Raw genomic sequence first — 24,693 nt, forward strand, 5'->3', positions numbered from 1 at the left:
CGCAGAATCGCATCGTTGCAATTTTTGGTGGGTTGCAAAATTTGTCAGAACACCGGTTCGTGAAAAAAAGACCCAAATAACACCGGTCCGTGGTGCAAAAAAGGTTGGCGACCCCTGAGTTAAGGTAACAATTAAAATGCTTTTTATTTCTGATCTATTTATAATTTATTTGTTCTGCTATGTGTAATTGCTATTTGTAATTATACCTGCAGTTTTTATTAGATATTTAGCTAATTATAATGTAATCTTAATGGGTAATCCCTCTAGACACACGACCAATTCGACATACAAACCAGGTCCTGGAACAAATTAAATTTGTACGTCGTGGTACCTCTGGAAATAGAAAAAAAAAATAAAATAATGAAATTAAATAGAAATACCTAATAATAATTGATAATTATTGAGGTGCTTATTTGATATTTCCCTTATTAATGATTGCTTAAAATAAAGTTGTGTTTTTAATGATTTATTGCTATCAAGAAATGTTTTGATGATTAACTCCAATAAAGAAGTGTTTCAGTGATTGATTGACTGATTGATTGAAAAATATAGACCTACATACTTTGCTTTCAATACAACTGCCTTGTCATTTACACCGGTTCAAACCGGCCTTCGTTCCACAGGTCAACCTTAAGGAGAAGCTCTAGACATCAAACTGTCACATTTTAATCTGTTGCTAAATGCATATTGCTACATGGCATTGTTTTGACACACACATATTAAAATCCACCTACATACACACACACACAGACGAACAAACAAGTTTAAGAGATGTCGCCAGCTTGCTTCTCCAATTCCTCATTAGGGCAAGACACACATTTGTTGCCAGGACCATCCCAAATGAAAAGAAAGGAAACAGGAGGATTAGGTTTTAGGGGTGTCAAACGATTAAAATTTTTAATCGAGTTAATTACAGCTTAAAAATTAATTAATCGTAATTAATCGTAATTAATCGCAATTCAAACCATCTCTAAAGTATGCCATATTTTTCTGTAAATTATTGTTGGAATGGAAAGACACAAGACGGACATATACATACAACATACTGTACATAAGTGCGGTATTTGTTTATTATAACAATAAATCCACAAATGACATTATTAACATTCTTTCTGTTTAAGTGATCCATGGATAGTAAGACTTGTAGCTCATAAAAGATAAATGTTATAGTTACAAGTTATAGTAATTTTATATTAAAACCCCTCTTCATATTTTCGTTTTAATAACATTTGTACAATTTTCAATCAAAAGTAGAGTTAATATAATAAGAATAAAAATAACAATAATAAGAACTGAGTGACCAAACTCTGAGTAATGCCAGTTCACTTTGCATTGTTGTTTAGCTGTGTGAGAATAGGGCCTCACTGAGGTGCTTTTCTTTTTGTGAACATTATTTTTTTGAGAGATAGCAATATTATTTTTGTTGTGCTTTCACTAAATGATACTTCTGTTTGTTGTGAAGGAGTTGCAGAAGCGTATGCCAATAAACGGCGCAGCCCAAAGAACGCCTGTGTCCACTCGCCTTTATAACAGATATATCTTTGAGCATATCTTACCCAAAATATAACAAGAGACACATAATTGCCACTAAAAGAAAGCAAACTTACCGAAATATGTGTGGAGCACAAAGCAACAGCATAAACGTCTCACAACTACTAATTCTCCCACTATTAGAAGGAATAGACCCTACCCACGTGACGTCACAACTCCTTCCTCCTGACTGGTGCCGCCCAATTGTCCGTCATCACATCATGTTTCCCTGTTACGGCTACGTACATTCCTCCTATTTACGACGTGTTTTTCTGCTCGTTAACATTAATAATCAAAATGGTGAAGTCGTGTGTGGCAGTCGGTTGCAATAACAGAGAAGATAGACGGAGAAGACGGAGAGACTTGAAGTTCTACCGGATTCCGAGAGACCCGGAGAGAAGAGAGCGAGATGTGCTGCTGCAATTCGACGAGAAAACTGGGCTCCAAACGATTACCACAGATTATGTAGTAGTCATTTTATATCTGGTAAGATGCATTTAATATATATTTAGAGGGTTTTGGGCTGACAACCACAATTAAGATCATTGCTAGGCTAATCGCCGACAACATACACGTATGTATGTAGTGAGAGTGCTATCGCTAAACCATATAAACATTAAAAGCCCTAACTCCATTGACAAACGACATGAAATACATTAGACTTGACAGTGGATGTTAGCAATAACAAAAGATTTTGAATTGAAAATTTCGTAACTCACCTTTCCAAGCACAAGATAGATTCCTGCCGAATTTTCGTGGACGAGGACCTGTTTCACCCAACCAGCAACGAAGTATTTATAAGCCTCCAAGCTCTTGAAGTTTTTCATATTTTCGTGAGAATAGGCTGATTTTGTGTGGACAAGATAATTGTACAGTTCAGGGTAGCTAGCAGATGTCAGGCAAATACGGCGGAGACAGCGGGTCGAAAAACATTGATTTAGGCATCAAATATGGATCTGGCGAATGGATAAACTGAAGCTTTTCCACATAACGCCTTTTATGCAACGCATCAAGTGAGTTTACGGCATCCGAAAGCGTCTTCCATGAAATGCATTATAAATTGCTCGATCAATTGAGACCATTGATAATACAGACACAAAATGACGGACAAGTGGGCGGAACCATACAGCGAGCACGTGATTTTGTGACGTCGGTGGGTAGGGTCTATAACATTAGTATGGAACGGCGCTGCGCTGCCCCCAAGCGGCTGGTGGCATTCTCTTCACTCTTAATGTCCATAAACGGCCTCATTGAAATCTGTTTGAGGCAATGCGAGAGCGGCTCATTCAGTGCATGCGTTAATTGCGTCAAATATTTTAACGTGATTAATTTAAAAAATTAATTAACGCCCGTTAACGCGATAATTTTGACAGCCCTAGTTTAGAACGATCTTGGAAACTGTATTGTGTTGCATCGTATTGTTCCCTCCCATTCTCCTTGCAAGTTTCCCAAAAGGTTGAGTGCCTTCTCTCCTTATTTTGTGTTATATATATAGATAAATATATATATATATATATATATATATACATATATATATATATATATATATAAAGATTTGTATTTGAACTTGACAATAATAACCACCATTTGCCACAAAGCAGTGCGGCGCAAGTGTAAAACTGTCTAGTCAAGCCTATGAACAGCATGTAAATGGTGACTGGTGATTACGTAGCAAGTAATTTCCCAATTGAGACATTATTTATACCATTTACCATGGCCCTCCAAACCGAGGAGAGTCAGACAAGGGTGAGGGCAAGAAATGGGATTGGCCCTTTGTGTTCTCTAAAAATATTATTAGAAGATAGGGTGATGCAACACAGTGGTAAACATGACCATGTCCAAGCTTTTCAGCTACTTGTTGCAGCCATTAAATTCATTAATGTTCATTTGTTAAAAACAATACTTTATCAGTTTGAACATTAAATATAATGTTTTTGTAGTCTATTCGATTAGAAATGGGTTCAACATAATTTTTAAATCATTGTACAGATAGTCCCCGGGTTCCAAACAAATTCCGTTCCTATGCTGGCGACGGAACCCGGATTTCAGTTTAAGTCGGAATTAACCCATTAAGTGCCCCTAAATCTAAAAATAACGTTAAAAAACATTTAACGTCATATTAGTAAAATAACGTAACAAATAAGACAGACAGACAGACAGACGGACAGACACAGTAGATATTACTTCCTTCCTTCCGGTAACGCCGATAACACCACAGTTCTTCTTACAACTGACTTTTATTAATTTGTCACTGTCAAACTATGAACACAATTAGAAAATAAAATCATGACAATAATGCTATAAAGTAAATCAATAAAGACATATTTACTTAAAAAAGCATATCTTAATGGCTGCACAATAAAACCGAGGGAAATAAGGTATCAAATCTTGAGCAATTCGACAAGGAAAACGGCAGTTATTAGTGGCACCGGTCCAGCAGTGAAAACGAACGCAGCTCAATAAGCTAACGAGCCAATAGCGAGCTAACAAGGAGGGGGCATCGTCGAGCCTGCGCCGTTCACCATTTCTCTGACTTCTTGAAATGTTAACTAGCGTACACCCCCATTTCCCAACGTGAAAGCAATGCTCGAAACTAACAGAAAATAGCAGAGGTGTGACAAACCAGTTCGAGTCACAGTGCAACAAAGTAAAGCGGATTGCACATACACTGTAGTATATTGAAATACCAGATATGCAAACCAATTGCTGTCGAGACTAAGCCAATTAGATTAATTAGGCTACGTTCATACTACAGGTCTTAATGCACGAATCCGATTTTTTCGTGTTTTTCCGACTCGAGTGAGACATTAACTTGACGGTCTGAACGTGACAAGTCGCATAGAACGGGACCATATCAAATCCGATCTGGGTCACTTTCGTATGTGGTCTAAATCCGATCTGGGCCACATTTTTCCAGACTGTCGCAGCGGTCTGTACTGTCCAGTAAATCGGATTTAATGCAGCAATTACGTCATCAAATAGCGAGAGAGTCGTTACCGTAGCGATGCACCTGTGCGTTATTAGCGCCTAGCTTGCAGTGAACACGGCTTTTGAGGAAGAGCTGAGCTTGACAACAGTCATAAAAAATAAAAATGGGTTGAGGATAAGCCTGAGAATGCTCAGTTTTCTCTCTGTTCCAAGTGAGCAATATTTCAACATTGCCTCCACGGCCGAGAGTCGGGACAAACTGCCCGTATGTGTGTGTGACGTGCACGGACAGTGCGTGCATGCTATCGATCCATATAAACTTTGAATATTTGCCTAAACGGGGATTATTTATGTCTGTTTTTTTTTTTTTTTTTTTTTTTTTTTTTTTAAACCTGTCCTGTTCAGCTGTTTGACACAGAGAATGGAAGTCTAAGTGCCCGGATTCTGAACAGTTTTAATGTTTCACATTGAGAGTCTGACATACTCCCATTGTGATCATTCAAAATACCTTTTTATTATGACAAAGCAGCGAACAGAAAGGGATTATGGGGGGAAAGAAGAAAAGAAATACAAGAGAAGAAAGAAAAGAAACATACACAAACAACAACAAGAAATACATTGAACATCTAAACTAGTTACTAATATGCTGGTGCTATCGTCAGCGAGATGTATTTCCGGTTTACACCATGTGGGGGCCTATTGGCCAGTGAAAGAGGAGAATGGGGGTGGGGGTGTCTATAAGACTATAAGCTAAGTGATTGAAAGGGGTAGAGTGTACACAAATCAGTTCTGTGATCTAGAACCCAGTAATCGTGTGAATCTCTTATGAGTGTAAGCCCGTTGGCGACCAACCCTACGCCGCCGCATCGCCAATCCCGGCACCGGAACCCCCAACCCGAGCATGCCCTACCACATCCAGCAGCACGCAAGCCCCACCGGGCGCGCGACAGCCACGCAGACGGGCGGAGAAACCGCGCGGGCGCCAACCCAGGGACACGGCCCCCACCCAGCCAGCCCGGGGAGGGAGGGCGGGCGGGGGGGTGCGGGGGCCATGCGAAGCCCATCCCTCCTCCCGCCGCCCAGCAAAGGAGCCACCGTCCCCCCCCCCCGGGACCCAGGGTGGTCCCCCGGGCCACCCGCGTGCCCATCAACCGGCCTTCAGGGATGGCAGGAGGGGACGCATCACCAACCCCACGCCTACACCCACCCCCGCCCGCCCACCCGGGCCACGAGCCACAGCCCCCCAACCGGCACGGCACGCCATGGGACCCCCAGCGGCCCACCAAGCCCCAGGCAAGGCAGGGTCCCCCGCCGGTGCAGGCGACACCCCGCTGATACACCGACGCCCAGCCAGCGACCCGCGACGGAGTGCAGGGCGGATGCCCAGCCAGAGAAGAGAGGGGAAGGCGGAGGCAGGAGAACGCCCAGGAACTGCCACGGGGCGATGCAAGATCGGAGACCCGACCCCCCAACCCACTCCCGCGGCCGGCAGCCGAGGCAGAGGGGAGGCCACACCCCGGGAGCCACGCCATATAGAAAAAGTGTGGGACCCACCTACCACCCTATTACTGTGGCTGCCAGGTTCCCGACTGGCAGCCATCACCCAGCACCGTGATGGGGGTGTGAGGGGAGGGTAGTGCAATGTATGCATTAAAATAGGAGAGCTTGGCTTGGGGCAGTGGGACCGCAGCATGGAGTTTCTGTCCAGCCGCCCGTCCCACCGCCCTTTGCCGGAGCTCTCCTGTGGAGTATGATGTGTGTGGTGCATTTAAAAAAGGTGCAGGGATGGCGGGGCCTGTGGTGAGGAGGCAGCCGTGAGCCCCCCCCCCCCCAACAGGTCCCAACCATCCCACAACCTTGGTGTGTGGTGCATTAAAAACAGGGGGGAGCCGGGCTGGGACTGTAAAGCCCCGTCCCAACTCTCCCCGGAGAAATGTATGAGCATGTAAGTGCCACGGTGAAAAATATTTACAGTGCCGAAGTGAGAAGTGCGTGAGTTAAGAGGCAGGCTCCTGCGGGCGTGGCCCCGTCCACCAGAACCACCGGCCCCAGGGCGGAAGAAGCGTCAGGGCCCCGATCAATCCCCGCCCCAGACCACCCACGGCGCCTCCGCGACCGCCCACCCCCCTCGCACCCACCGAGCACCCACCCCGCACCCCGAGCAGGCGCCACACCAAGCGCCGGGGACCAGGGGGCGTCCACCCCACCGGCAAGGGACAGCAAGCCTCACCCTAGGCCCCGCGGGACCCAAGAGGCCCCGCCAACGACCCCGCCGGCCGGGGGGTAGCCGCGGCCGCTGCGGCCGAGGGAGGCGGACAGGGCCGGAAACAGGCCAAGGGGAGGGAAGCGCACCCCCCACAACCCACCCTCGGGCCAAGAGGGGCGCGCGGTATGGCACCAGAGGGCACCTCCCCGGCACCCGGTACAGGGAGACGCGGCTCCGGCCGGGCGGACCTGGGAGGGAACCATGGCTGCCGCATACACCCCCCGGCCCCAACCCCACCCCACCCCGGCCGGCCGGGGAAGGGCCGCGGCCCCGGACCGGCACCCGCGCGGCCCCCCCACCCGCCCACGACACCAGCGCGCGCCCGACGGGACCCCCCGCACAGCCAGACGTAACCAGACAAGCCCCGGCCGAAAATCCCGGGGGCCAAGACCGGTGGCGGGACGGCCCAGGGCAGGACGCCAACAAACTCCACCTGTAAAGCTGATAGAAGAAGAGGTTTATCAAACACCATTAGATGTATCCCAAGGACCAGTGAAGTGTATTATTTACGCATAGTTCCTTAATTGTTCCAAGTCTGATAAGCAATATATAGGGTGTTCCAAAAAAAGTTGCATATGATCCTCAGTAGCTGGAAACCAAATTGTCTATGAGTATCCTTGTAAAATAAGCCCATTGACCGACTAAACTGTGAAGGAAGAAAAATTATTTATTACATGCTGTTGGGAGTGTATAAAACAGTTCGGATTTAAACATGTCCAGTTTCCAGTTGCAGAAGGATGCATACAACTTCCCTGGACACCCCGCATACATCCATTTATGTATACATTTTTATTATTTTTGTGGCATTCCTTCGCAGGTGAGAGAGAATCCTTAGTCTATGTTCATCATTCTTGCGACCGTTTCCCACTGTTGTTCGTATTTGTCCATTTTATTTGTCTGTTTGGCAGATATTTTCTCTAATGTTATATATTCAATGATTAGATTTAGCCATTGGTTAATGCTAATGTTTTGTTTGTTTTTCCAATTCAACAATATTGTTTTTTTGGCTATCGTTAGACTTGGTAGTAGTGGACGGGTTTGATGGATAGAGATATTCACTGTATTCAGATCGCCAAGCAGACAAAGAGTTGGAGACAATGGAATCCTGCAGTTCAATAGGAAGGAGAGTTTCTTCGTTACCTGTGCCCAGAAATCTTGTATTGGTTTACATTGCCAAAGAGCATGAAAGTATGTATCTGAAGTATCTTCGTTGCAGCCTGTACATTTATCGGATTGGGAGAACCCCATTTTGTGCATTTTAGATTGAGTAATATGCCATCTGTGCAGTATTTTGAACTGTATAAGCTGAAGGTTCTTATTCTTTGTCATTATAAATGCATTTTTACAGATGTTGGACCAATAGTTATTATCTAATGTTACCGAAAGTTCGTTATTCCATTTTTCGATTGGTAGGCAAGTAGAGTTGTTACATGAGAGGGCTTTATATACTTTTGAAAGTATTTTTTTTTTGTTGAGGATGTATATTTATTATTTTATTTACGAAAGGTGGTGGGTCTAACGTACCCGTTAGTGATGGAAATTTGCTTCTGATGGCTGCCCTGATTTTATTGTATTGAAGGAAATTGACCCCTTTGATCTGGAAATCTTGTAATATTTTTTCATATGACATGAATATATTATCTTTAAACAAATGTTGTAACTGGTTTATTCCCGTATCATCCCATGTGCTGAAATAAATAGGAATTTTATTAACTCCAAAGTCTGGGTTGTGCCAGATTGGGGAGAATTTACACGGGGCTTGTTGTGATTGCGTAATTTCAATACCTCTCCACCAGGCTTTCAAGGTACATGCTATCATTGGGTTTTTGAAGCAGTTATGGTGCTTAATACTAGAACTAATAAAGGGGAGGTTTGCCAATTCTATTTGGTTGCAGTCTGTTTGCTCTAATTCTAGCCATGACTGTTGTTCAGTGTTAAGATATAACCACCTAATGAGATATTGTATTTGATTTGCTATATAATAGTGTTGGAAATTAGGGGCCTCTAGACCCCCTCTGGTTTATTTCTTTGCAATTTGGCAAGGCTAATTCTGTTTTTCTTGTTTTTAAAGTAGAATTTTGTGACGGCTGAGTCTAGGTCTTGAAACCATTTTTGAGTGGGTTTAAAGGGGATCATTGAGAACAAATAGTTTATTTGTGGTAATACTTTCATTTTGACTGTTGCTATCCGGCCCAAAAGTGAGATGGGTAGATTATTCCAGTGTGTCAAATCTTCACATATTTTTGCTAGGAGGGGTGTATGGTCTAGTTTAGTTAATTCTGTAAGTTTTGGTGAAATGTTGATTCCAAGATACTTTATATTCCCTGTTGGAATATTGTGATTTTGATTTGCAGGATTCCATGAGTTTGTTGATAAGGGCATTATAATTGATTTTGACCAATTTATAGCATAATCTGATATTTGTGAAAATGTCTTTATTAGTTCAAAAGTCTCATGTAGGGAGGATTCTGGTTTTTCTAGATATAAAAGTCTGCGTATAAGTTAATTTTGTGTTCCGATGTGTGCGAGCAGATCCCTTTGATATTAGCGTTTTGTCTTATTGCAATTGCTAATGGTTCAATAAATAGAGCGAATAATAGGGGTGAGAGTGGACAGCCTTGTCGAGTTCCCCTTTGAAGACAGAAACTTTGTGAAATGACCCCGTTTGTGTTTACAGTGGCTTTTGGGGCGTTGTAGAATATTTTTATCCAGCGGATAAATGGCTCACCGAAGCCAAATTTTTCCAAAACTTTGAAGAGAAAAAACCAGTTGACTTTGTCAAATGCTTTTTCTGCGTCCAAAAAGAGGATAATTGCTTTCTGTTTATAATTCTGTGCAATATTAATAAGATTTAACAAGCGTCTTATATTGTTTGTAGAGTTACGTCCTTTAATAAAGCCGGTCTGGTCTTTATGAATTATAGTGGGAAGAGTTTGTTCTAATCTAGTAGCTAAAGCCTTTGCAATAATTTTAATATCTGTATTCATTAAGGATATTGGTCTATAGTTTGCTGCTTGGGTTAAGTCTTTCCCTTCTTTTGGCAGTAGTTTGATTACTGCAGTGTTCATATTGTCTCTAATTTGACCCTTGGCACTGATTTCTTGAACCATTCTATAGAAAAGTGGTGCCAGCATATTCCAAAAGTGTTTAAAATACGATGTCGAGAACCTGTCGGGCCCCGGTGCGCGACCTATTGGCATGTCCTTTACGGCATTCCATAATTCAGCGAGGGTAAGTGGGGTATCTAGTAATTGTTGGCTTTCTAATGTTATTTGGGGGATGTCAAGATTATTAACGAATAGGTCAATGTCTTCATTATGATCGTTTGTCCCCGAGTATAAGTTTTTGTAGTAGCTATAGAAAGTTTCGTTAATTTTTTCTGGTGATTGTGTTATTATGCCGGCTGAATCTTGTATTGTTGTAATTAATGTTTTTTCTTTGTTACGTTTGAGTTGGTTTGCTAAATATTTCCCGGATTTGTTATTATGCTCAAAATTGGTATATCGTAGTTGTTGTAACAGAAACTGAGTTTTTTTAGACAGGATACTATTGAGCCGTTCTTTGGCGCTGAAAAGTTCTTTTGTGGTATTGTCTGTGGGATTATTGGCGAATTCCTCCGTCAGTTGTTTGATTTTCATTTCTAATTCGTTTTCCAACTTCTTTTCTTGTTTTTTTTAATATGATGAATATGAGATAATCTTGCCTCGAATTACGCATTTTCCTGTTTCCCAAAGCAATGACGGTGAGATGTTTGGGGAATCGTTAAGTTCCATAAAGTCTTTCCATTCTTTCTTAACGAATGTATCAAATGCTGGGTCATCTAATAAGGAATCATTACAGCGCCAGGTTGCGTGGGGTATCGTGCGGGAGTCAGTTTTAAGGGCTAAAGAAATTGGTGCATGATCACTGATGATTATTGGATGTATTCTTGGCGAAATATTATTAATAGCGGAATTTAGGCCTGAACGATATATCGTTTAAACATCGCCATCGCGATGTGCGCATGCGCAATAGTCCCATCGCAAGGACGTGCGATAGTTTTTTCATTTCATTTTTTTTAATCCACAAACGTTTGTTTTGAGGAAGGAGAGAGAAGGAGAGCGCACAGCTGCTTTCCCTCCAGCAAGTCATCGGCTCCTCCCCCTCCCACCGCTGCAGCGGAGTGGAGTGGAGGGGCCGAACAGCAGAGCGGAGGGAGGAGGGGCCGTTCTCAAAGTGAAAGCAAGAAAGCAACACGTTGAAGCAAGGAAACGAGGCAAGACCGTCTCCAAAAGGAGTTTTGGAAGTATTTTGGCAAGAAAAAGACTATAAGGGACAAAAAACAGCCCTGTCGACAGTGCCTCGCCATGGTTGCATCAACAAGAAGTAATCTGTCGAACATGTGGGACCATTTAAAACGCAGGTATCTATGCATTCCTGCTAAGACCTTCCCATCAGAGGCTTTTTAGTACAGGTGGGAAGATTGTTACGTGCCAACGTTCTTGTCTCAAGCCTGCAATAGTGGATAAACTAGTAGTCTTGGCCAAAAACCTATGAGACCCAGTTGAGAATTGCTGAGCAAGGAAGGTGGACGATATGCAGACAAATACATAACACAGCTGGAGGAATGTCTTTTCTTCTTTTTATTCATGTGACAGCTATCAGGAAGGCAGGAAATTTGGTTCTGTTATTCATCAGTTATTTGCAGTTATTCAGGTCAATTATTTACAAGTTCAATTGAGTTTCTGTTTCTTTTATATTTATTGTAAATCGTATTTTTCAAATAACTATATATAGTACTGCTGCACATAAAGTTTTGACACTTAATATTTTTGTTTAAATATTTTTACAACTTTGTTGCCGTTTTGCAGTTTTATATTGTAATATTTTGTGTAAACAGCTCAGGGGACTAATGCACTTGCATTAGTCAGATTTAATATTTAAGTTCAAATATGTTGACAACTTTGTTGTTTTACTGAGGTTTTTATTTATTGTTATAGTTTGTGAACAACTCTTTTATTTGTCATATTTAATATTTTTGTTCAAATATGTTTACAACTTTGTTGTTATTTTACAGAAGTTTTTATTTATTGTTATATTTTGTCAAAAACTTAGGGGACTAATGCACCTGCTCTTTTATTTATCATTTAATGTATTTGCTGCTGTTGAAGTGTAAAATATTGTGTTCAATAAATGATCTATTTTGTGCAGACATGGCTTCCTGGATCCCTTCATAAAGCAATCTTCATCATTCACAAATGAAACGGTATTATATGAATACACTGTGGTCACGGTGTGTCAAGTAAAGTATTTCCAAACAGCTATTCAAGTCATCTAGTGAAAATTCCTTTAAAAAAGATTTTAAAAAATATATATATATAATATCGCAATATAATATCGCAATATATTGCAAACCACAAAAAAATTGCAACAATAGTTTTTTCCAATATCGTTCAGGCCTAGCGGAATTATTCGCTAGAAAAAAATCGATTCTTGAGCACGAACCATGGGCTAGGGATAGAAAGGTATATTCCCTTTTTGTTAAATGTTTTGCTCTCCAGACGTCACTTAAGCCAAAATCGTCCATATATTTCCTAATGGTTCTTGCAGTTTGTGACTGTTTAGTGAGTTTATAATTGGAGCTATCTATACTTGGATCAAGTGTAGTGTTAAAGTCCCCTCCTATAATAATTGTTGAGTTCACTGACATGTCACTCAGTTTACCAAAGATATTGTGGAAGAACTGTGTATCCTCGTTGTTTGGGGCATATATGTTCACTAATGTGAACAGTTTATTACTTATGGTAGCTTGTACTATTATGAATCTACCTTCCGGGTCTGCAATTGCACTATTTAATGTGTATGAGATTCTTTTATTTATTAATATTGATACTCCTCTTTGTCTGCTGTTATAGCTGGCTGAATACATCAAGTTAAAATTTGAGTGTTTAAGATATTTCTCTTCGGATTTGTCTAGACGTGATTCTTGCATGAAGAAGAGGTCTGCCTTTAATTTGGTGATGTATTCCATAATTTTAGTTCTCTTTGCCTGCGATCGGAAGCCATTCACATTAAATGAAACAAAATTTATATATGTCATATGCGGATATTTCTAAGTATCTTAAGGAAAGTAATGATCTCAGGATGTGTGTTATAATATTTGGTCCTGAGTGTCATCAACCATTCACATTCATTAGAAGCCATACGAGTATGTAATAAATCAAATTCTAATAGAAATGAATGCAATTTTTTGTAAACCGCTTGGCATAATTCACACGACATTAAGACGTTGTTAGAAGGATTAAATACATGGGTAGCATCATCACTAAACATTACAATTTTAAAGCGTGTACTTAGTGTGTGTTTGAAAACAGCGGTGTGGAAAAGGTGAGACAAATAACCCAGAAAAAGAAAAGATATGAGCGCCAGTACAGAAATGTGTAGTGTGAGACATGCGTGACTCTTAAAGACTAAGTGATTATCATGCAACCCTGATCTGTACGTGTGCATTGTTGAAATAAAATCGACTTAATACGGCATTGTGTACATATTGGAAGTGTTTAGGAAGTACAGACAAAGTGATTATCATGCAATCCTAATCTACACATGTGCCTTGCTCAAACAAAAAACCACTTAATTCAGCATTATATACGAACTGGAAGTGTTTCGAAGGTACAGACAAAATAGTTATCATGCAGCCCTAATCTACATATGTGCCTTAATCAACCCAAAACAATTTAATTCAGCATTCTATGCATACTGGAAGTGTTTAGGAATAGCAAACTAAGTATTAAGCATCCCTAATCTATACATATGTCTTTGCTTAAATCAGTGCTTCTCAATTATTTTCTGATACGCCCCCCCAAGGAAGACGTAAATGTTTCGCGCCCCCCCAACTCTCTGCCGCCACTGTAAATAGTATCATTCGTCTATATTACTATTATAAGTACGCCTCAGCCTAACATTGTGTCCTTTTTTTTCTATTAAAGAAAAAAAGTAACATAGATCAACTTATAATAAAGTATAACTTTTTTAACATTGTGTTGCTTGTAACAGAAAAGACTTAACGCGCATCAATTTGCCTGAAGTTAAAAAAAATAAAAAAAATAAAAAAAGTCACATCCAAACTGTAAAAATACACTCAAGGTACATTTTTGACCATTTGATACTGAAAAATAAAATGTAATAAAATCAGTAAATAATAACAAATTCAAATTGATTAGAAACATTTACTCTTCAGGACAACATGCCAAAAAATTTGACCGAAAAAAAGACAAAACTGAATAGAAGGGGGGAAAAAGGTCTTTGGACAGAAGGAAAGTTTTTATTTTCGCTGATTCACCACAGTGCTCACTGGTTTACTGATATAACACTGACAAAGCAGGACGATTGTGACAATTGGCAATATTCGGCACGTTTTCGCTGAAAAACAATCAAGCGGGTTATCAATGAGATTGAGGTCTAATGTCTTTAAGTGGCATCTTAACTGATTTGGCTTCTCCGCTATAATCATTTTTAGACTCAGTAAACAGTGGTCTTTCCTCATTTCCCACTATATTAAAAGTCAAAGGCAAACGGCCCGAAAAAAGCGCATTCTCGGCGGCCGAGGGAGAACCGTAGGTGAGGGCGGTGGTCGTGACGATCCCAAGCCGAAAACGGCACTTCTCGGCCGGACACGTGAGAACCGAAGAAGACAGCGGGTCGCTGCGTGAGTCCAGCTCTGCATGAGTCTCTTCCGTGTGCTCTTGCTTACTTCAAAAATACTGCACGCACTTTGAAAATGAGAGCGCCACTGCCACCCACGGAGTGGATGTGCAAGTACACTTTATTCTAGTACGGCAAAAAAAAAAAAAAAAAAAAAAAAAAAAAAAAAAGCAGTTCCCCGAGGTCACTCGCGCCCCCCCTGGCATCGCTCTGCGCCCCCCTGGGGGGGCGCGCCCCACCATTTGAGAAGTACTGGCTTAAATCAAGACAGCTACGTTCAGCATTGTATGCATAATAGAAATATTTAGGCATTACTTATCGGTCAGAATAGCCATGGGGTGAGCACTTTGTCTCGGTATAGTTGACCATCAATGAAAAGTTTGTCGAGCGTGATATTTGCACGTTTGCCCTCTGCTCTGGACCGCTTCAGAATTGGATAGAGGATTTTCCGTCTTTCGTTGATCTCGCGCGGGAAATGATCATTCATACCGAATCTTGTTCCTTGTAATTCTCTTCCTTTGGATTTCACCAGTACTTTCTGCTGATAGAGCTCGAACTTGGCGATTATTGGACGCGGACCGCTTCCTCTTGGCTTCCCAAGACGGTGTACCCTCGCAAACTTGATCGAATCCACCATTTCCTTGGGCAGCTTGAGAGATGTTGCCATAAATGACTTAACGAGGGCTTCTGGTTTGTCTACTGTGTTTTCTTCGATGCCAGAGAAAATTAAATTGTCCCTCATGCTCCTTGATTGAAGGTCCAAAATAGATTCTGTCATTATCTTGTTCTCTTTTTTCAGGGATTCTAATAGACCTGTCGTCGACTCGAAGGCGCCTTTAAGGATATCGTTTTGCGACTTGAGATATACTACCTCCTGCTGAGTAAACACAAGGCTTTCTTTTAACTCTTTAATCTCGGCTTGAAGGATTTCTAATGCTATCGATATTTTCTTATCGATTGATCCAATTCCCTCGCTAAGTGACTTTGTGTATTCGGGTGGGCTTGCTAACAACAGATCGTCGGTCGATGTAGCCGAATCAATAGAATCTGCCTTTTTACGCTTCGCCGGGAGATCACTGCGTTGACTGGATGTTGCCATGGCGTTTCCTTGATGTGTGGCGGAGTCGGAGAAAAAAGGTAACTCACGATCGTGAAAATTTTTAGGGAAAAATTAGTTGAAGTATTCTTGAGCAAAGTTACTTGCTAGCCTAGCCAGTTGATTGCGTCATGCGTCTACGGAGTCTCGCGAGAGTAACGACGTCACAGCATGCTCCTCCCCAAGCGGGCTTCTTAATTCTTCTTATTTATGTCTGTTATTTGTGTCCACCTTTTGAAAAGCAAAATATGATAGCCCTGGAATGACGGATGACGTCTGTCATTTGTTTTGATGGTTCTGCGCATGCGGGTCTTCTTGCTTAGCGGGTGTCGGACTGCGAATTAGTGCACATGCGTAATACTTGAACGGTCTCAATGGATAAAGGCAGTCTGAACGGGCACGCAAAAAAAAAACGGATATGACAAAAAATCGGATTCGTGCATTAAGACCTGTAGTATGAACGTAGCCTTAGACCTAATAAATAACCAAATTAAATGACGAATAATATACTGTACTTACCATCAATGCAGAGAGGTGGCGGTTGAGACACTGTTACGCGACTTAAAAGAAAAAAAAAAAAAGGAAAAAAAACGACCGGAGAAAAATCAGCGGATGAGACAGTCGAAATCACTTAAGTCGGGCACGTCTTAACCTGGGGACTAGCTGTACTGTATTGAGAAGATTCAACTATTCACAACAATTGGGCATAGTGCGGGTGATGAAATATGCATCTTTAAATCTGCCATTTAGCTCCTTCTGCCATGATAGCGTTCTGGCACCTCCATCTTAATGATAACATCAATGGAGTATCGATTTCAGTGGATTTAACATTGAGCACAATGGAGGAGGAAGTGTTTTTTAGTGATTCTGGTTCAAGTGTGAATCTTTCGAATGATACATGCGACATTGTAGGACGTCATACCCCAGGGACTACCTGTATTAGGTCTTTAGTAATGCAAGTAAAATGCAAAAGCGCACCAAAATACAGGAAGAGATGTCTGTCAAATCTGAGTCTTAACTGAATCTCAGTCTTAACAATTGTAGCGCAAAGGCTCGAGCAGGAGCATACACTGCTGGCCAAAAGTATTGGCACCCCTGCAATTCTGTCAGATAATGCTCAATTTCTACCAGAAAATGATTGCAATTGCAAATGCTTTGGTTGTAATATCCTCATTTATTTTGCTTGCAATGAAAAGACACAAAAGAGAATGGGAAAAAACGAAATGAAATGAAGAAAACACAGAACTCCAAAAATGGGCCGGACAAAAGTATTGGCACCCTTTTGAAAAATCATGTGATGCTTCTCTAATTTGTGTAATTAACAGCACCTGTTACTTACCCGTGGCGCATAACAGGTGATGGCAATAAGTAAATCACACTTGCAGCCAGTTAAAATGGATTAAAGTTGGCTCAACCTCTGTCCTGTGTGCTTGTGTGTACCACATTGAGCATGGAGAAAAGACAGGAGACCAACGAACTGCCTGAGGACTTGAGAAGCAAAACTGTAAGGAAGCATGGGTAATCTCAAGGCTACAAGTCAATCTCCAAATACCTGAATGTTCCTGTGTCTACTGTGCGCAGTGTCATCAATAAGTGTAAAGCCCATGGCACTAAGCCTGAACGATATATCGTTTAAACATCGCCATCGCGATGTGCGTGTGCGCAATAGTCCCATCGCAAGCACGTGCGATAGTTTTTCCTTTTTTTTTTATCCACATACGCCTCACTTTCTGGTCTGCGCACAGCCTCCTACCCTCCCTCTCCCAGCCTTTTGATCCTCTCAGTCACTGCGGCACAACATTGGCTTTGATCTGGCCAAAGAAGCAGACTTCACACGGGCATCTGTCAATCATCGTTTAACTTGTTAAACAGTTGCAAGGAAGCTGCGCTGGAATGAATGTGTGTACTGTGGGGACGTTGGAGACATTTAAATGCCAGAAGTGATCATGAGGAGTTTGAAATTTCTACATGTCACTTCAACGGTCACAGCTAAAGTAGATTAACAGAAGCATTTAATAAAGCCAAGCATTTATCTGCTACAGTACTTTATTCTTGTTCAAAAATGATTTGGTTGGACAGTTATGTTTAAAACTTATCATAATTATGAAATTTGAAGTGCTTAAAAACCATTTATTTATATACATTTTTTAAATCACTTGGGGGGGGGAGAAAAAAACATGTCTTATACACGGTGACCCAAAAAAAAGTTTACACTGCCATAATACAACTTAAATGCCATGTTTATTCAGCTTAGAATTAGAATTGAATCACAAATTATACATTATTGTAAAGAACATGTACAGTACACTCTATTTTTCAATGTGTCCTCCCTTAAGTGTCACAACAGCCTCCAAGCGCCTGCGGAACGCTTCTTTATGTAGGATGCTGTCATCTTTTCCCAAGATCTAACAATGGACCTCTCCAAGGCTGCCACAGAAGTTTGCGGCTTCTTACAGGCACTGTCCTCCACAGTTGCCCATATGCTATAATCCAGGGGATTGAGATCTGGACTCTGGGGTGGCCACATATCAACCTTGTCAATCAACTTTTTGGTCCGTACAGATCGGCACTTCCAGACCCAGGTTTTCGTGAGGCTGTTCCAATATCTTTCAGCTTCTTTTTAACTTTGTAGACTGCACATCTGGATATTCTCAGATTTGCTGCAATCTCAGTAGGTGTCGGACCGGCACGCAGCAATTCAGGTACAGCTAAAGTTTTCTTCATTTTCAGCAGAAGCACAGGAATTGTAGAGACGAGAGATTACCAGCTGCATTGAGTGACCTTAATGAATCACTTAAGCATAAGATACAAGGACTGAATGGTCAACTGTAACTGTTTTTCTTGTTACTATTGCATCTTGCTGTTTGCATTGAACAGACAAGATGGCGCCCCTGTGTTTGGCTGGCCGTCTCACGCTGCTCGATTTATTGTTATTTACCCTGTATTTGCTATTCGTCATACGGACAGTGTCACCGCTTCATGTGTACGATCGCCTGACGCTTTTTAATATCCGTGACACGTTGGAAAAGTTGCCGTTCGATGGCTACAGTCACTCAAAGTCACCGCCGCCTTTTCTGGCGTTTTTACCACCACATTTACGGCGCCTTCCTTGCTGGTTGCCACGTACCTACCGCCGCCGGAGGCGTGGAAAGCGGGGAGGAATTGCTGTCAAATTGAAAGCCTACCTGGCGTCCTATCGCTGCGATCGCTATCATCTACCGGCTAGACCCCCGACTGTCTTCAAGGGATATGACCTACGGAGTTCCTTGGAGTTCCGTTATCGGTGGCTTCAGCCGACTCAACGGGACTTCGGGACGCTACTTCTGCGTTGTCGGCCGGTGAGGCTCTCTCTGCGGGGCTCTGTGCCGGGGAACCTTCGCCCGCTCCGCGGCCCCACCCCCCCGGCTGAGCGATCCCTGGTTCACTCAGCGCTGATTAACACAAGGTCCCTTACAAATAAGACGTTTATCTTAAATGACTTTTTTTCGGCACACCATTTGGATTTCCTTTTTCTAACGGAGACCTGGTTGAAACCAGGTGAATACAGCGCCTTCTCGGAGCTCCTCCCATCCGGCTGCTGTTTCTTCAACACCCCGCGAGCGACTGGCCGTGGTGGCGGCCTGACTGTTGTATTCAAGGACAATTTTAGATGCAGGCCAATAACTGCTCATAATTATTCAAGTTTTGAACTGCAGTTATTCTCTATCGGGCTTTCTCCCCCATTGCTTTGTGCCACAATATATCGCCCCCCTGGTTCTAACAAGGATTTTATCCCGGAGTTTTCTGAGTTTTTATCAGATTTTATTCCAAACTTTGGCAGGGTTTTAATTTGCGGGGATTTTAATATCCATGTCTGCTGCTCAGCTAATCAGCTGGCAAATGAGTTTAAAGGACTTCTGGACTCATTTGGCCTCACCCAGTCTGTGAGTGCCCCAACTCATGAGCAAGGTCACACCCTGGATTTGGTAATTTCACTTGGGCTTTCAGTCTCCATCACAGAAATTGTGGATACTGCTATCTCGGACCACCTTCCCATCATTTTCGACTTCTCTGCCCCTTTTTCTGCCGGAAAGCCAATATCTCCAGCCTGCTACCAACGACGCATTACTCCATGCACATCAGGAGAGTTTGTGGCTGCTTTTGGAGACTTACAGCAGCATCCTCGCGCCGAGCTGCCTTCTCCTCTTTGCTCTGACAGTCTTCTCTCCATTTTCCATTCCACTTGCACTGCTGTCTTAGACTCCATTGCCCCTCTACGGCAAAAAAGCTCCAAACCCAAAGCCGCTCCATGGTTCAACGACACTACCCGCCTGCTCAGGCAAAAATGCAGGCGTGCTGAACGCCAGTGGAAAAAGGACAAACTCCATGCTTCTCTGCGATTACTGAGGGACACCTTAGCTGCCTACCAGGAGGCCATAAAACAGGCCAAGTCTAGTTATTTATCTACCATTATAAATAACAGCTCCAATCATCCAAGACTCCTTTTTAACACTATTGATTCTGTTTTAAACCCACAACCCACTGTCTTAACTGATGTGTCAGCTGCCAAATGTGAAGAGTTTCTCAATTTCTTTCAAAACAAGGTCTCTTCAGTTAGGCAAAATGTCAGCAACTCTGGTTTCTCATCCGATAACGTACGTCTTTCAGAACTGCTCAATGTCTTTGAGCAATTTGAACATATTTCATTGTCATCCCTCACCGAAATAGTTAGTAGCATGAAACCCACTAACTGTCCATTAGACGTAATACCAGCTAGGCTTCTGAAGGAAGTCTTTAGTTGCCTTGGATCAAGTCTGCTGTCTCTCATAAACACCTCTCTCAGTTCCGGTTCTGTCCCAGCTGCCTTCAAACAGGCTGTAGTCAGACCCCTTCTTAAAAAACCCCATCTCGACTCCTCTGTGCTGTCCAACTTTAGACCTGTCTCCCACTTGTCTTTCCTTTCCAAAGTTTTAGAAAAAGTTGTTTTTATTCAATTGCAAACCTTCTTAGAGACAAATTCCACCCTTGACAAGTTCCAATCAGGTTTTAGGTCCAGACACAGCACTGAGTCAGCATTGTTAAAAGTACATAACGACATTGCTCTTTCTGTGGATAATGGAAACCCGGCTATCCTTGTTTTACTGGACCTCACAGCAGCATTCGATACAGTTGACCATTCAGTCCTTGTATCTCGTTTAGAACATTTCATAGGTATCCGTGGTAACGCTTTAAAATGGTTTAAATCCTATTTACAACATAGAACATTCTCGGTAATGATTGGGGAATTTTCCTCCTCACAAACTTCTCTGTCTTGCGGGGTACCGCAAGGCTCTATTTTAGGGCCTGTTCTTTTTGCGCTTTATCTCCTACCTTTAGGATCAATTATAAAAAAACATGATATCGCTTTTCATTTTTATGCTGATGACCTGCAGCTTTATCTGCCCCTGAGACCTAACAAAAAAACTGCTCTTGCTAAATTGATGGGGTGCATATCTGATGTGAAGCAGTGGCTTGCACAAAACGTTTTACACCTTAACGAGAGCAAAACTGAATTTATTACTTTTGGCACACCTTCCATGATGAAAGCCCTTGAGCCCAACTCTGGCGCTCCGGCTGACATTTTTAAGACACACGTTAAAAATCTCGGAGTGATATTCGATAGCAGGCTTAACTTTGAAAAACAGATTAGTTCCGTTGTAAGAGCAAGTTTTTTCCAGCTTCGTCTCTTAGCCAAAGTGAAGCCTTTTCTTAGTCGCCACGACCTTGAGAAAGCAATTCACGCTTTTATAAGTTCAAGGCTGGACTACTGCAATGCACTTTATGTTGGCCTACCCAAGTCCTCGATCTCTCGGCTGCAACTTGTTCAAAATGCTGCTGCTCGATTTTTAACAGGTACACCTAGACGTGAGCATATTACCCCCGTGCTATCATCACTCCACTGGCTTCCAGTCCATTTTAGAATTGATTTCAAACTTTTACTGTTTGTTTTTAATTCTATTAATGGCCAGGCTCCATCTTATCTATCGGAAATTTTAACTTTTCGTAACTCTGGCAGGACTCTTCGCTCGACCGGCCAGCTTCTTTTAGATGTTCCAAGGTCAAAACTTAAACAGTGGGGAGACCGATCCTTTGCGGTTGCTGCCCCCAGGCTGTGGAACAGCCTTCCCCCCGAAATCCGCACCACCACGGATGTAGGTCTTTTTAAGTCTCGGCTAAAAACACACCTTTTTAGACTCGCCTTTTACAAAGATTAGGATAGCCTGGTTTTATTAGCTTAAGGGCTTTTTTAATGTTTCTTTTCGATTTTATCGGTTTTATTGTTTTACTTGCTGGAATTTTATTGCGATGCGCTCTTTGTTTTATTTTATTTTGTAAAATGTCATTGTATAATATTTTCCTGCCTTTTATTTATCTTGAGCCATGTTTTGTTGTAAAGCACTTTGGGGGCCTTTCGGGTTTTGTAAAGGGCTATATAAATAAATTTGATTGATTGATGACAACCTATTTAGATATGTTTCAATGGCTTTTAAACAAGCAGTCAACTGAGTGTAAACTTTTTTTTGGGTCAACCTGTATGTATCTCTTTCCAATGCTAAATCTGAATAAATACATTGGGCACAAAAAACACACACACACAAAAAAAAATTAAATAGGGGGGTGGGCTACTTCGCGGTTTTTCACTTATCGCGGCGGGTTCTGGTCCCCATTAACTGTGAAAAACAAGGGATGACTGTACACTGTGGTGATCTAAAGTCTTTCCAAACAGCTATTTAAGTCATCTTGTGAAAATCTCTTGAAAAAAAAAATATAATTTTTAAAAAATATCGTCATATAATATCGCAATATATCGCAAACCCAAAAAAAAAAATCGCAGCAATAGTTTTTCCCAATATCGTTCAGGCCTACATGGCACTGTGGCTAACCTCCCTAGATTTGGACGGAAAAGAAAAACTGGTGAGAGATTTCAACGAAAGATTGTGCGAATGGTGGATAAAGAATCTCGGCTAACATCCAAACAAGTTCAAGCTGTCCCGCAGTCCGAGGGTACAACAGTGTCAACCCGTACTATCCGTTGACATCTGAATGAAAAATAACTCTATGGCAGGACACCCAGGAAAACCCCAATTCTGACCCAGAAACATAAAAAAAGCCAGGCTTGATTTTGCCAAAACTTACCTGAGAAAGCCAAAAATGTTTTGGAAGAATGGTCTTTGGTCAAATGAGACAAAAGTCGAGCTTTTTGGGAAAAGGCATCAACTAGAGTTTACAGGGGAAAAAACGAGTCCCTGAAAAGAAAACAGCCCCTACAGTCAAACATGGCGGAGGTTCTCTGATGTTTTGGGGTTGGTTTGCCTACTCTGGCACTGGACTGGTTGACCGTGTGCATGGCATTATGAAGGCTGAAGACTACCAACAAACTTTGCAGCAAAATGTAGGGCCCAGTGTGAGAAAGCTGGGTCTCTCTCAGAGGTCATGGGTCTTCCAGCAGGACAATGACCCAAAACACACTTCCAAAAGCCCTAGGAATTGGTTTGAAAGAAATCACTAGAGACTTCTAAAGTGGCCAGCAATGAGTCCAGACCTGAATACCATAGAACACCTGTGGAGAGATCTTAAAATGGCACCCTTCAAATCGCAGAGACCTGGAGCAGTTGACCAAACAATAATGGTCTAAAATTTCAGGAGAGCATTGTAAGAAACTCATTGATGGATACCGGAAGTGGTTGTTCACAGTTATTTTGTCTAAAGGTTGTGCGTCCAAGTATTAGCCTGAGGTTGCCAATACTATTGTCCGGCCCATTTTTGGAGCTTTGTGTAAAATGATAATAATTTTTTTTTTTTTTCCATTCTCTCGTGTTTTTTCATTGCAAGAAAAATAAATGAAGATATTACTACCAAAACATTTGTAATTACAATCATTTTCTGGTAGAAATTGAGCATTATCTGACAAAATTGCAGGGGGGCCACAACTTTTGGCCAGCACTGTATATGGTCTAATTGCAATAAACATGTCAACAAAGGAAAAATGAAAACATCTTTCACTGTTGTACTTTGTTCCCATTTTTCACTTGGTTGGTTACACAGTGCTTTGTTTGATTTGTCTATAAACCCTGCCAACACACCCATAACCAGATACGCAAGTCAAATCGCCATCACATTCCATCTAGCTAAACTGAACTATTGAAAGGAGCCTACCTGTGTAGTTTGAGATAATGCTAAAGGTCACTGTTTGGTTGTCTTGAATGCTTTCCACCACAACACGTAACCAGGTATCCCAAGGCGGGTTGCTGAGAAAAGCAGAACAGCGAGTCCCAAAGCAGTTTACTTTTTTCGGACGATCCTGAAGAGAGTCTGAGCCAAGGCTGAGAGCCACAGAACACTTGCTCCTTCTTGGACCCTCCATTGAGGAACAATCTTCCACAGACACGGAAAGAGACGATGCAAACTGTGGAACATACAACCTTAAGACAAAAAGACAACACATTACCTGTAGGAAACTCAAGTTAAACGGCTAAACACAACTACACGCTGACTTCATACTTAAGGCGTGCAGGGTTCTTAGGCGCAGCAGTCTGTTGGAGCAACATTCCCGGCTGTATAATGGGTGTGTCAACGGCCCTCCTGATGGAGAGCTGAGGCTGGAAAAGGTAGTAGCAAGATGGGAAGCCCTGAAGAATATAAAGACACACAAAAAAAAGTGAGACTGCCATATAGTGCAATATGGGTGACACCCCAAAAAAGAGGCCCCAGATTTGGATAAGCATAATGTCCCGATTTTCTTTTAGATTAAAAAGAGACGGCCTGTTTTTCGGGGGGGCGGGTCACCCTGAATTTACTATATATCAACTTTACTTGTACTTAAAAAATTTTTTTTTAATTAATTAACAGACAAGACATTTACAATAAGTGCAGTTCACTCATGATAATGTCAACCAACCAGTCAATCAACCAATTGCATTTGAAACAGGTTTATGGGCTTAAAAAAAAAAAAAAAAAAATCTTGTAGTTTAAAGGTGAAATACTTCACTTTCCCAAAACATATAACATTTGTTTCCACGATTATTTAGTGTATGTAGGATTATATATATGTGTACATAGAAATAACCTGTCACAAGTGGCAGGCTTCGCGGACTGGCAAGCCAGGCATTTGCTTGGGGTCCAGTCAATAAAAGAGCCCCGCTGCCAAAATGTACTCGACAGAAACGACAAG

General features: G+C 41.9%; 1 protein-coding gene across 3 annotated transcripts in view; it reads right to left on the bottom strand.

Moving 5' to 3' along the window:
• pgap6 (post-glycosylphosphatidylinositol attachment to proteins 6) overlaps nucleotides 1–24,693 on the bottom strand; it is a 91,710-nt gene that overhangs the window by 35,725 nt on the left and 31,292 nt on the right. For all 3 annotated transcript variants that reach the window (XM_057856696.1, XM_057856695.1, XM_057856697.1), the window contains exons 4-5: nucleotides 24,024–24,151; nucleotides 23,679–23,944 (exon numbers count right to left, since the gene is read on the bottom strand). In XM_057856696.1, coding sequence (XP_057712679.1) covers nucleotides 23,679–23,944; nucleotides 24,024–24,151 — 394 coding nt within the window. The remainder of the gene's footprint in view (nucleotides 1–23,678; nucleotides 23,945–24,023; nucleotides 24,152–24,693) is intronic.

Source organism: Corythoichthys intestinalis, chromosome 14 (genome assembly GCF_030265065.1).
Source record: "Corythoichthys intestinalis isolate RoL2023-P3 chromosome 14, ASM3026506v1, whole genome shotgun sequence".
NCBI lineage: Eukaryota > Metazoa > Chordata > Actinopteri > Syngnathiformes > Syngnathidae > Corythoichthys > Corythoichthys intestinalis.